Source organism: Copadichromis virginalis, linkage group LG14 (assembly GCF_057382275.1).
Source record: "Copadichromis virginalis isolate Kocher_CV1m ecotype Utaka linkage group LG14, C_Virginalis_male_GT1.1, whole genome shotgun sequence".
In the NCBI taxonomy this organism is placed as follows: domain Eukaryota; kingdom Metazoa; phylum Chordata; class Actinopteri; order Cichliformes; family Cichlidae; genus Copadichromis; species Copadichromis virginalis.
Window position 1 is genome coordinate 14,476,918 of NC_140631.1, and position 12,988 is coordinate 14,489,905.

At 40.4% G+C, this 12,988-nt stretch overlaps 2 protein-coding genes across 2 annotated transcripts in view; one reads left to right on the top strand and one right to left on the bottom strand.

Annotated features, from left to right (window-relative positions):
- The window catches only part of clpb (ClpB family mitochondrial disaggregase), a 39,146-nt gene extending 36,837 nt beyond the window's left edge, over positions 1 to 2,309 (bottom strand). The window contains exons 1-2 of the mRNA XM_085479387.1: positions 1,653 to 2,309; positions 1,399 to 1,450 (exon numbers count right to left, since the gene is read on the bottom strand). Of these exons, the coding sequence (XP_085335513.1) occupies positions 1,399 to 1,450; positions 1,653 to 2,094 (494 nt within the window). The 5' untranslated portion in view covers positions 2,095 to 2,309. The remainder of the gene's footprint in view (positions 1 to 1,398; positions 1,451 to 1,652) is intronic.
- Positions 2,310 to 3,126: 817 nt separating this feature from the next.
- LOC146693681 (homeodomain-interacting protein kinase 4-like) lies at positions 3,127 to 4,654 on the top strand. Its single transcript, XM_085478675.1, has 2 exons — positions 3,127 to 3,147; positions 3,665 to 4,654. The coding sequence occupies exons 1-2, from the start codon at positions 3,127 to 3,129 to the stop codon at positions 4,652 to 4,654; spliced, it is 1,011 nt and encodes a 336-aa protein (XP_085334801.1).
- Positions 4,655 to 12,988: the final 8,334 nt, after the last annotated feature.

Sequence of the window (12,988 nt, forward strand, 5' to 3'; positions counted from 1 at the left end):
ACAGCGAAAAAAAACAAACGAGCAAGACACACTGGAAGCAGGGAGTCTTAAGTGTCCGAGGGCATTTTTATTACAGTAACTTGCCTCCCCGGTTTCCTTCACTGGCATTTTATGCCACTGAAGATGCGACGGAGGGAAATATTATAATATAAGTGAGGAAGGAGAAGATTAAGCTTCCAAATGAGTAATTCTTGGGTTTATGAAGCATCAAGCCGTGTGCCACATTGGAGGTACGTGGCAACACTGAATGAGACTTTCACATCGGATGCATCTGCAGTTCTTTCTTCATGTTTGCTTTCCATGATGGCAAATTGATTTCTGGGTCACAGCAGGAAAGAAGAAGATATGAGGAAGCATAAGTTAGTGCCAAACATCCACACTGCAAATATTCCCTCAAGAGGAAGACTTTCACACAGAGAGGTGGAGCTCTTCTTCCACCTGCTGGTTACTGATGGGACAACAACTACAGGTGTGCTTTCATAACAGGAGTTAACTGTGGATGTTCTGGAAACTGCCCTATGCACATGATCTGTGACTTACACGTGGGTGTAATAATCAAACCAGAGTTCATTTCAGGTCATAAGTGATACTTTTTTTTTTTTTTACATTTCTTTTGTAGGAAACCACTCATCCATGCATTCGGTCACATGCCAAAAGTATAGCAAATATAGTAAATAATGAATATTTAGTAAATATTTAGTCCTGGCTGCTTGTTGTTTTAAAGCAATATAGATAAGGTGAAGGCATGGCCTAAGACAAGCAGTTTAACACTTTAAAAAGATAAAAAGATAACACAGTTTGATTATTTCAGTGAAAGTGCAGCTGTCAAGAATCCATTCATAAGGAAGGGAAACATGGAGAAAAGGCTCAGCTATGCAAAATTACATAAGAACTGGAAAAAAAAATCAGCGTCAGCATGTGTGAGTGAGTGATGAATCTAAATATAATATTTTTCGTTCAAATCTTCATCAGTATGTACAGCAGTGAGTGTATACAGCCATCTGTAAAACTTGGTGTAGTAGGCTCTGACATGAGGCTGCATTGGCCTCCCCTGAGCCCAGAGCTCAACATCGTGGGATCATGCTGACAGAGAACACAGCAAAAAGGCAAAAACATCCAAAGAAGAGCTTTAAGAGTCCTTCAAGAAGCCGGGAGGACTAATCCTGAAGACTACTTAAAGACATTACAAGAAAGCTGCCTAAGAGAGTTCAGGGTGTGTTGAAGAATAAAGGTGGTCCTAACGCCACCTCCATTCTAGCATTTACAGGTGTGTGAAATATCTAGAGCCAGCATATATTAGCGTACATTTAAAACACAATGCCTACGTTGAACTCAAGACAAAAGAAGACAAGCAACTATGTTTTTTTTTTTTTTTAAGTGTTCATGTTTGGGTATTACCTGGCTACATCCTGAGCATTATTGGTCCTTGCTGCTTCCAAAAGAGCATCACCTGGTTATTGAAAAAGCAGAGAGAAAACATTAACTACACTAAAGATTTTACTAAATAAAACAAGCTGGGTTTAAAACTAACTCTACAGACCAGTTTATATCATATAACATCGTCCCATCAGTATTTACTATATTATAAAAACAATTAATGAACGGCCGGTCTCTAATCAGTGTCAGCTGATTATAATTTATTATAAGCTTACCTTTGTTATCGGGGTCTTTCTTCAGACAGAAGGCCACGGCCGCAGCAGAGAGGACACCGGCAGAGGCTACTCCTGCCCGCATGGGTCCTCCACCTGTTCCCCTGTCTCCGCCGCTTTCCTCCCAGTACTGGTTGTTGTTACGACCTCTGCTGGCCAGAGCCGCCCAGGAACTGCGGCGATTCTCCAGGTTGGACAGCCATCTAGGGGCGAGGTGGTGGTACTGCATCGATGGTTTCACGCTGTTTCCAGCAGTCTCCTCAGCCAAAATCCCCCTCCTGGAGACCCTGGAAGTGGACACGATGGGGTTGCGCTTGGCCTCCGCCGGAGTCTCGCGGATGCCCTGGCACGCGCCACCGCTGGCGCTGGTCTGAAGCACGCGACTGCACGGTGACAGGCTGCGCGACCTTCGCGCAAATAGCCTGGTGGGAACCGATGATAGCATAGCAATTGACTCACCGAAAACCAAGCTGGTCTGGCTTATGGCGTCAGTCCAGGGGTGACTCCGGAGGACAACAAACTAGGGGCAGCGCCTTAACTCAGGTGTAACAGTGGTTAGAGCTCAGGTCAGGGGACCAAGTTCGTAACATCGGGACGTAAATAACCGTTTCAGCTCGTCGTGGCGTGGATGTCACTAGAAGCCGCGGCGCATTCTGGGAAATGTCGTTTACTTGAACGTCATTGATTATGACGTAGTATGCATCAGTTGGTGTACGTTTGCTTTAAAACATGGGTGTTGTAACAGTCAGGGAGACTTTTAAATGGTAAATGGCCTGTATTTGTATAGCGCTGTACTTAGTCCCTAAGGACCCCAAAACGCTTTACACTACAATCAGTCATCCACCCATTCACACACACATTCACACACACTGGTGATGGCAGCTACATTGTAGCCACAGCTGCCCTGGGGCGCACTGACAGAGGCGAGGCTTTTAAAAGGGTTTCCATGGCACAACATTAACACGAAACTATAAAAATTAGCATCGGAGCTGTCTCGGCTTTATTTTATTTTTTTATAAACTTGCCTCAAAAAGCTATCCGTCCTGATTAACACCTAGAGCAGCGGCCCCCAACCTTTTTTGCGCCACGGACTGGGCCTTTAAGGTTACATGGATAAATACAACAAAATAAAATGCTACGATCAAGACAAAAACTGGTATTTTGTAAAAAATAAATAAATAAATAAATAAATAATGATGAACGCGAATTCACTGTGTGATTGTGTACCTTTATTAGCAGCATCCTCCTGAAAATGCGCCAACAACATTGAGAGTAATATCCTCCTCGCTGCCACTTAATGCTCTCTGGTCTCTATGGTAAGGCGTAAACGTAGTATGCATCAGCAACGTTTCTTTCAAAAAACGACACACAATTAAAAAGACCCAGGGAAACCGAGTTAATGATAGAAACCCTGAAAACCATAAACTTCACACGTGGGTCTCAACGGGCCCGGTACCGGTCCGAGGCTTGGGGACCGATGGAATACACGAAGGACTGGGTAAAGAAGAAAACTGTGGCTAAGGGGCAGCTGTTGCTAGCTAAATCCATTTTCCCACAGCTTTTTCAGTCACAGTGTTGTGATTTTTTTTCCCCTAACCCATGCTAGAATTGTTTTTCCAAGGCTGCGACAGAGAAATATGTGAAATGCTTGCAATAACAGGCCCTTTTTTCTTTCTCCAACACCAAATCCTGAGAAACATTTGCAACTATATGGCACTAAGTGTCCTGCACTTAAACGTTCATTTAATATCACGTACACATATACACATACTGTCCCTCAAGAAGACACTGAGAAAAAATAAAGAATAACATTGAGACTGTAACTTTGCCATAAGTCATTGTTGATTTTGTCTTCACTCTCCATCCCCTGCCAAGCTGCACCTGTGATTCTGCGGCTGCTCGCTGATGAGCTGACAGATACGATCTTTTCTTATCCTCTGCATCCTTACCCTATCACCTCTGCCTCCCACAGGGCGCCAGCCTGCCCTGTTGAAACACTATTTCTTTTCAGTCAGGTAGCTGTGGCTATTAAAGTCAACAAGAGCGACCCTGATATTCTGCAACAGGCAAAACTGGAAATTTTCATCCTGGAGCAGCTGAGAAGGTTGGATCCAGATGCCGCCAACATTGTTAAATGGAACGGCTTTTTCCTTGACAGAGAGCGGGTTTACCTGAAATTTGAACTCCTAGATCAATGCCTGTGGGACTACATAGGGGACCCGAATAACCGGTGTCTCCCCATAAGCGAAGTCAGGCCAATTTTAGGTCAACTCACAAATGCTCTGTCCCACCTGGGTTCTTTGGGAATAGTGCACGCTGACCTCAAACCTGGAAACATCATGGTTGTAAACCGCTATGAGTCTCCAGTCAAAGTCAGACTTATAGACTTTGGCCTCGCATGTCCTGCGTCTGCAGTGATGCCTGGTGACCGTGTGGGGACAGTTGGTTATAGTGCACCTGAGGTTATGCTTGGCCTTCCTTATAATGAAGCATGTGACATGTGGTCTCTGGGGCTGGTGGCTGTGGAGCTCGGTACAGGCGTGCCACTCTACCCTGGAAAAAAATATGATGTTTTGAAATTCATCATAGAGACTCAGGGTCAGCCACCAGATCATGTTCTCGATCCTGGCGTGTACACTGAAGACTATTTCACAAAAGACAACTACAACTACAACCAACAGCGCTGGACATTTAAGACCAGCCAACAATTTAAATATGAGACAGGATATGAATCTTTGGAGACAAGATACATAAAACTTAAACGTCTGGATGACCTCGAACAAATAATGATGTTTAGACGAGGACCCGAAGATGGCCAACGCTTATTTGTCAGCCTAATTAAAGAGATGTTGGCCTTGGATGCACACCAGTGGATAACACCCTCTCAGGTTCTACGGCATCCCTTTTTCAGCCCTGGCCTCTCCAACAGGTTCCCAAGTATCAACATTGAAAGACCATACAGAGTCAATCTCCAGCATGGCATCTTCCACCCTGGACCAAAGTGATAAAAACACAAACTGGGGTTGGAAAAGGATATTAACAGCAAATTACACTGGAAATATTAGTTAAGCTGCTCCAATAATTATCACTTTGGCTTTTTTTTTTAAATTTTCACTCCCCCCACCCCAACCAGTCGTGACAGAGGGCTGTCCCTTCCTGAGCCTGGTTCTGTCGAAGGTTTCTTCCTTTTTAAAGGGAGTTTTTCCTTCCCACTGTCGCTAAATGCTTGCTCATAGGGAATCTTCTGATTGCTGGGGTGGCCAAAACTCTAGGGGAACTAGTAATTCTTGTGAAAATAAAAAAAATAAAAAAGCCTACCAATATTCAAAGCAGAGCAGCGGACACCTTACCATCACATCAGTCCCTTAATCTGACCTAAAACACCATGTTTACAGAAATAAATTCCATACAAATTGGAAATAAATTGTTGTTTTTGATTGTTTATAAATATATAGTGCTACCCTTCAGCCTCCTAGTAGACATACCTGTGTTATAAATGTGAAACGCCTCCAATTTTCAGAAAAGTTGACCTCTGACCTTGAAGTCAAGGTCACTGAGATTTAAGCTTCACAGAGATTTTCAGTAGATGCAACCATGGTATTGATTTGAAAAATCGACACAGTCACAAACTTGGATGTCCACCGCACCTCGCCATATACCAAAGATTAAGAGGTGTTTTTTTCTAGGTTTTTATAAAGATTACAAAACACAAATAACAAAAATGTCAACGCTATTTTGATGTTGTCTAATTTAGTGCAAAAAAAACAAAACAAACCCAAAAACTAATAAATAAAATAAATATATATTACATACATATATATATGTATATACTACATACTATAAAACATTTTAGTGGTTCACAATGGGGTCAATGAACAGAATGAAGGAAGTGAGTCATTTTTATATGACAATGGTGTGAAAAATCATTTTTTGATTGATTGATTGAATCTTTATTTTGAACATGTTGAAAAAGTACAACAAAATAGAATTAAAAGAGACAAATGAACAAAGCAAAACAAAAGGAAAACGAGCAACCACAACTCCAAATAACGTTCATGTTCAAAAAGGAGCAGGAAGAAGCATAAGCTTATTTAATCCCACCCCTTTTCCACTATCTAGTATCAATAGACTACAGAAATACCTCTTTGCAATTACAATATATGTTATGTGTAATTTTTTTTTAAATATATATACATATATGTTTCTATCTATCCATACATACATATATACACAAATGCACATATACACATTTACAATAACCCCACTAACACCTCAAGGATACACAATCTACAAATATATATATACCCATACCAACAAACCCGTGCACCCGCACACACATGAAAATATTAGACAAGAACACCCTATCAAATCTCTACCTTTTCCCTGTACCCTGTAAAAACCATATCCTTAAACCGCTTTTTAAACTGCGCCATGCTTGGACATTGCTTCATATCTTTACTTAGTCTGTTCCACAGCTTCACTCCACACACAGAGATGCAAAAACTTTTTAATGTTGTACGGATACGAGGATGTTTTAAATTTAATTCCCCCCTCAAATTGTATCCCCGTTCCCTTCTAGAAAACATTTTTAGAATATTGTCAGAAAGCATGTTATTTATTGCTTTATATATAATTTGTGCTGTGAGAAAATGAACCAGATCTGTGAATTTTAGAATTTTTGATTTTAATCATCCTTATGGCCCTTTTTTGTAATATAAAGATTGATGATAGCGAACATTTGTAACATTTGTAAGTAAGTATTTTTTTGTATTTGTTTGTCACACTTAAACATTTCAGATCATCAAACAATTAATTTTTTAATGTATAAAGAAAAATCCTTTAACTGTCCAGTTTTCTTGATGTTATGATGCTTCTACCACTGGTTTGTCATTTGTCAAATCCTCACTTTGCAGTCTTTTGGCCAGTTTTTATCTTAAACTACTGGATAACAGGTCTAATAACATTGAAGATGCTGTTTAACTGCTTATCAGCAGTAGTGCCCTACTAATTAAAGACTTTTTACTTATAGAGGTACTTTATTAATAAGAATTTAAAAAATATATACATAAAAAAAAATACAACTTAATTCTCTTTTAAGACCCGAGCAACCCGTCAATGATGATCGCTGGTGCATTGCAAGCATGATTGCACTGTGACACGAATGAATGGTTATGGGGCCAATTTTGTGGATAAACAACACTTTTAAAAAATGGGTTTTTAAACCATCAGATCTTCTAACAATCGTGTGTGACAAATGAACAAAAAAATTTGCTCGGATGACAGTAAGCTTTTCCAAAATGCCTGGCAGAGCTTTATTGTGAGAAATGCGACACAGAGGCCTCCACGCAGCACACGGGAGAGTCCCCTATCCGACTGCTCCCCTACCCATCTCTCAAACACCATCATAAAGTTCGCGGATGACACCACAGTGGTTGGACTCATCTCAAGGGGGGATGAGTCGGACTACAGAGATGAGGTCAACAGACTGACTGAGTGGTGTTCAGTTAACAACCTCCAACTGAACACCACGAAAACTAAAGAACTTATCTTGGACTTCAGGAAGGGCAGAGCAGACCCGGCCCCACTTTACATTCACGGGAGCTGTGTGGAGAGGGTACACTCCATGAGGTTTCTGGACGTGCAGATCTTTGATGACCTCTCCTGGACTGCAAATACTACAGCGGTGGTTAAAAAGGCCCCGCAGCGTCTCCACTTTCTGAGAGTGCTCAGGAGGAACAACCTGGAGGAGAGGCTGCTGGTGACATTTTACAGAGCCACCATAGAGAGCATCCTAACGTACGGCATAACAACATGGTATGCAGGGTGCTCAGCTGCAGACAGGAAAGTACTGCAGAGGGTCATCAACACAGCCCAGAAGATCACTGGCTGCTCTCTGCCCAGCCTGGAGGTCACTGCAAACTCTCGGTACCTCAGCAGAGCTGGCAATATCATCAAGGACCACTCTCACCCCAGCAACCAACTGTTTGAACTATTACCGTCAGGCCGACGGTACAGGTCACATAAAACCAGGACAAACAGATTCAGGGATAGCTTCTTTCCCAGAGCTATCACCGTAGTAAATAAGCACAAAACCAATTGAACCTATTCCATACCGTCACTGTCATTATATTATGCTGCTATTCATACTGTCATTATATTAACGCTGCTATCCTTTATATATTGTACATACTATTGTTTGAGTACTTACGATTGGTTTTTTTTGTACTTTTTATATTTTACATTTATATTTATTATTGAAACTTGCACCAAGGGAGTGGCACTCCAATTTCGTTGTACTCTGTACAATGACAATAAAGGCTATTCTATTCTATTCTATTCTATTCTATTCTATTCTATTCTATTCTATTCATTAATAAGTAAGGCGACTCACGGGTGTAACAGATGATGGCTCTGGTCCAGTGAGAGCCTGAACACAGGAACTCACCTGACAGGAATGTATTTGTCATTAATACACCTGTGCTTTTCCCAGCAACACGTGTTTTGGTTTTTACACTGCACAGTTTAAGGTATGATAAAGCACTGACCTTATAATCCTGACCGCCAGATGGCGCAAAATACACATTTTAGCTGGAAGCTGGACATTCACAGGTGGAGTGTAGCATCAGTGGAAAGGCCCCATTGTACAACAACAACACTACTACTACTAATAATAATAATATTTTTAGTCAATCAAATATATCATACACCACACATGCTTACCAACTAATGAAATTTTTTTGCATTCTTCAGATCTGGTGAAAATAACATTTTGGTACAGTTTTAGTGTTTTCCAGGCATCGCTGGTTTACACATTCACCTGCAAAGTGAGAGGTCACTTTGCAGGTGACCATTTGGTTACTTCAGGAACTTTTTGGGGTTACTTCGGGAAGGGACCACTGAAGGAATTTTGACCACTGGACATAAGATTTTCATCTCTAAAAATGTATTTTGTCCAGTCTGTCCCAAACTTCACATGTTTGATGACAGTCTGGCGACGACTACATGCCAATATCTGGTCACACATGGCGCCACAGTTCTCATATAACATTTTAATCAAGACTACCCCACTGTGATTGAAGTATTTCTTGCAAAACAATCATAACCAAACAAAACCTTTCCTGTACTGTAAATGAACAGTAGGACAAAAATGATTACTAGTCATTACGGAAAGTACAATGAATGTTTTTGTTTATATTGTTGGAACGAGGAAAAATTCCCCCACCACAAAAACACAGAAATACTCATGAAAGCAACCTGTAGTGCAAACACGAGGGCTGAATTTATTACTTCCTGCACTAGAAACCTGCCGATGTTACTGATATGGATAGATCACCAGTCTTCCTTGTCTTTATCTTATTATCTCATGTTGAGATGTTGCAGCAGAAAATGTTTTTAAAAGCATTAGTATGTGAGAAAGAAAGACCATTTCCTCCATGGGAGTGATAAACTCCAGTATCTGTGGTTTATTGCACTGGGTAGCATTTTCATCTACATCTACTGCTTGAAAATGATGACGTCACCACTAAAGGTACAGTGTGTTCTCAGGGGAAGTAATGTAATGATGTTGAAAATGGCATTTTGCTGTGACTGAAACACAAAAAGGAACCAGTCCCATCCCTACATACACAAGTGGGCATCCATAGCTGCGATTTATCAGGTGGGTGCAGTGTGTGCTGGCAGTGGACTCACTGTGCCTAAGCAGCCATGAATCATAGAGGACTTCATGCTCCCCCATCGTAAATCCACTGGCACCTACCAGCCAGTCACTGTGGGTTTGCCATTGTAGAAAGCTGAACATACAATCTCTGCATAGAAGCACAGCTACAGTTAATATGTTAGCTCTGTATTGTTCTATAACCGTCTATCACTGCATGGTGATGGATACTGGTTGGATATTTTTAGCTGCTTCAAATGTTGAGACAATCAGCTCCATTATCCATTTGCCAAAATCGATTTTTTTTTTAAACACAGGTGAAACCAGTTACTCATTTCTAGTAAATTAGTTGCCTGAAACATTTTCCCTGGGAGCCAAAATGTGCCAAAGAACAATCCTGAAGCTGGCTGACCTGAACAAAGTGCAGCAAAACGTCATAATTACACAAGCACATGTTAATATCTCTACTGCTCTGTTGCATAATTTTGGTTAGGTTGCAAGGCATGACAATAATTTTAATATCATTTTTACCAACTTGTACATGAAGTGGGGAAACTAGTCATTAAATTGCACTGAAATAACAACAAAGAAAAGAAAAGAAACTGCCTTACTGCACTAACAGAGAAAATTAGAGCTTCATGAAATTTCCCCTCTTTTGTATTTGACCCTTCACCCTCAGTTTTTCCTGTTCTTCTCTATTAGAAGCTGCCCGTTTTAACCTCTGAGTTAATGTCCTAGCTCGGAACGTCAGACAGAAGGAGAATCGCAGCTGAAACTATTTATCTTTTTTCCCTGCAGAGCCCTAGCAATGATTGCACTGTAATGTTTTTAATAAACTTCTATAGCAATTATGACAGAAGATTCTTAAATCATCTTAAAAAGGAAAGTCTCATTTTGCTCAACTGTTTCTGGAGGTCACAGCTCACAATTGAAATGGAAAACATTAAAGGAAAAAAGTACATATTCTCTCATTTCTAGGGTTTGACATATAAGAACATAATAGAAATGATCTGGTTCTTAGTGGGTCTTTATGGCCTCAGATGAACCACAAAGTGTGTGGAAACTAAGAACACCCCATGATTCAGTAGCTTGTAGAAGCAGCAATAACTTTATCAGGTTCTTACATCACTGTTGATAAGGATGTTGGCCCCCTCCACTTTACAACGTTGCTTCACTTCACTGAGGGTTTGCAGACATTGGTTCATGCGCATCTCTCTTAAGGTCCAACTGCAGCATTTCAATCTGGTTGAGGTCTAGACGTCGACTGGGCCGTTGCAACACCTTGGTTATTTTTTTACATTTATCTTTTCACCTAGCCATTTGGTTGCAGATTTGCAGCAGAATGTGTTTGAGATCATTATTTAATCTGTTATGTTGTTGTTCGTCTGAGGTTGTGTGTACCCAATTTGAGCCAAGCTTTATCTGTCAGGCAGATGGCTTCACATTTGATTCAAAAATACTTTGGTACACAGTTCATGGTTGTTTCAGTGATTGCAATGTGCCCAGATCCTGTGGATTTCCTGTGGATGGTCCTTTCTAATTGTACTGAACATTAGCATGTAACATGCTAGCGGAGGCCTGAAGAGTCTGAGACGTAGCTCTTGAGTTTTGTGCAGTTTTCCTGAGCATTGCACAGTTTGATCTTTGGGCATATTTGCTGGGATGTTCTCTACTGAGAAGTTTAGCAACTGCACTGAATGTTTTCCACTTGACAATCATCTGTCTCTCTGTAAAATGATGGGCTTCTAATTGTTCGGCCTCATTATGGCCTCATAACCTTTCCTAGATTGATGGGAAGCAACCATTTCTTCTCAAAGATGATTGTTGATGTCTTTTCTAGTTGGTATTGTGTTAACAAACAGCTTTCAGACCTGCAAGCTGACAAAGCTACTTTTACAGAGGTGCGCACACTTGCTGTTGTGAACACCTCTTGATCAAGCGCATTTGATTAGTAGCACCTGGCTGCAACATATCTTCTAAATTCCCATTAAAGCAATAAGGGTGTACTTTTTTTTTTAGTTTTCAACACACTGTAAACTGCATTTTGGCGTAGCTTTGTAAAATAAATAATGACATGGTGTATCATATCAGTGTTGCACATGATAACATGTGATATATGTATGTAATATGTAGTTCATCTGACGTTGTATTTATCTCATTTTAAGACCTGCTAAGAAACAGATTGTTTTTATGGTAATTTTTTTTACTATGACTACAAATAAGGATTTCAGCCATCTAGAGCAAGGCAGAGTGAAAGACGGAAAGCAGAACATAGAAAAAAAAACGAGGTTAACGTTATTTATTGTCTCAAAATATCTCAAAACACCCACAGATCAAACTGGAAGAGGACAGTAATGGACTTACACCCTGTAACAAAAGAAAGAAGAATGAAAGAGAAAATCAGAGAGATAAAGGCTGAAAAAAGTAAGTATACCTCTGAAAACACTCTGAAAACTACACACGATTGGACGTTTAACCCTGTTATTTCAGTCCGTGTTCGTAAAGACCCTTTTAACGTGCACAGCTGTCAGGTGAAAATTCCCCGCTACGTAACACGTCAGCCAAAACTGCCATGCGCGCTCCCGCTGTTTCGTGAACCGTAGTTTTCAAAAAAAGTGTGACGCGATAACGCTGATTGCATTCAAATACTGTAGTAATTTAAAAAAGAGGGAGAAACAACATTCATGAGGTAATAACACAAGGTAATAACTTGGCCTTTTTTATTCCTCGTCGTCCTTTCCAACATCTTGAGACAATGTTCCACATTTTGACTGGCTCTGCAGGACATGGCTGGCTTTTAACTAATGCAATATTGCAGTCAAGCGACGGCTCGGCTGTCCAGTGAAAGTTACAAGTTACCAGAAAGTCACAAGTCAACATGGTGGTGTACATGGTGGGAAGTCGATAGTTTTTTCCATTTCAATGCGGTGTGAAGTGACTGTGTGTGTGTGTGTGTGTGTGTGTGTGTGTGTGTGTGTGTGTGTGTGTGTGTGTGTGTGTGTGTGTGTGTGTGTATAAAGACTAATGCATGAAATCATATAGGGAACAAAATTCAGCTTCCTGTTATTATTCTCATATTTACTTGATTTGGAAACGTTTCATTTAAATATATGAAGGACAAGATAACCCCGGACTGTAAAGGAACACTTTGCACCACAGTGCTAGTTTGTTGGGGTCTGGTCGCCCTGGTCAGCCTGTACAGTCTGCTTAGTATTTGATATCAAACACAGATGTGGCTAAAAAGCAAATACAGTTTCCACAAAGTGCTGTTCACGGAGTTCTGTTTTCCTTCATTTCCCCATTTTACCAAATCAGCTGGTGTGTTACGGAATATGACATATTTATTACAGATGATAACTTATAGATTAAAATGACTTCGATGGTCTGATTAAGTCTGCAGCTCTGCCTATAAGACATACCAGAAAATCAGTAATAAAATGCATTTATAGTTACTAAATTTCCATTTAAGCAGAGTTTGTTTAATGAAAAATGCCACAAATCAAAGCTTTAGGCTTTGATCGCCGTTTTTCTTTGTCTTATGCTTTGTTTGTTTCCTGGACCAGTTTAACCGTTATGCAAAAACATTTTCAAAGTGTTTGTAATTTATACTCAGAGGCGTAAATATCTTTCTTGCCTTTGTAGTCTTCCCGTTAAAATAATGCAGAGCTGTGAGCTTTACGAGCAG

What these genes read in the sequence shown, in the direction of transcription:
- LOC146693681 (XM_085478675.1), top strand. Translation starts at nt 3,127, where the DNA reads ATGGAATACACGAAGGACTGG. An exon ending in TGGAATACACGAAGGACTGG is followed by an intron (nt 3,148 to 3,664) that starts GTAAAGAAGAAA and finishes CTTTTCAGTCAG; the next exon opens with GTAGCTGTGGCTATTAAAGT.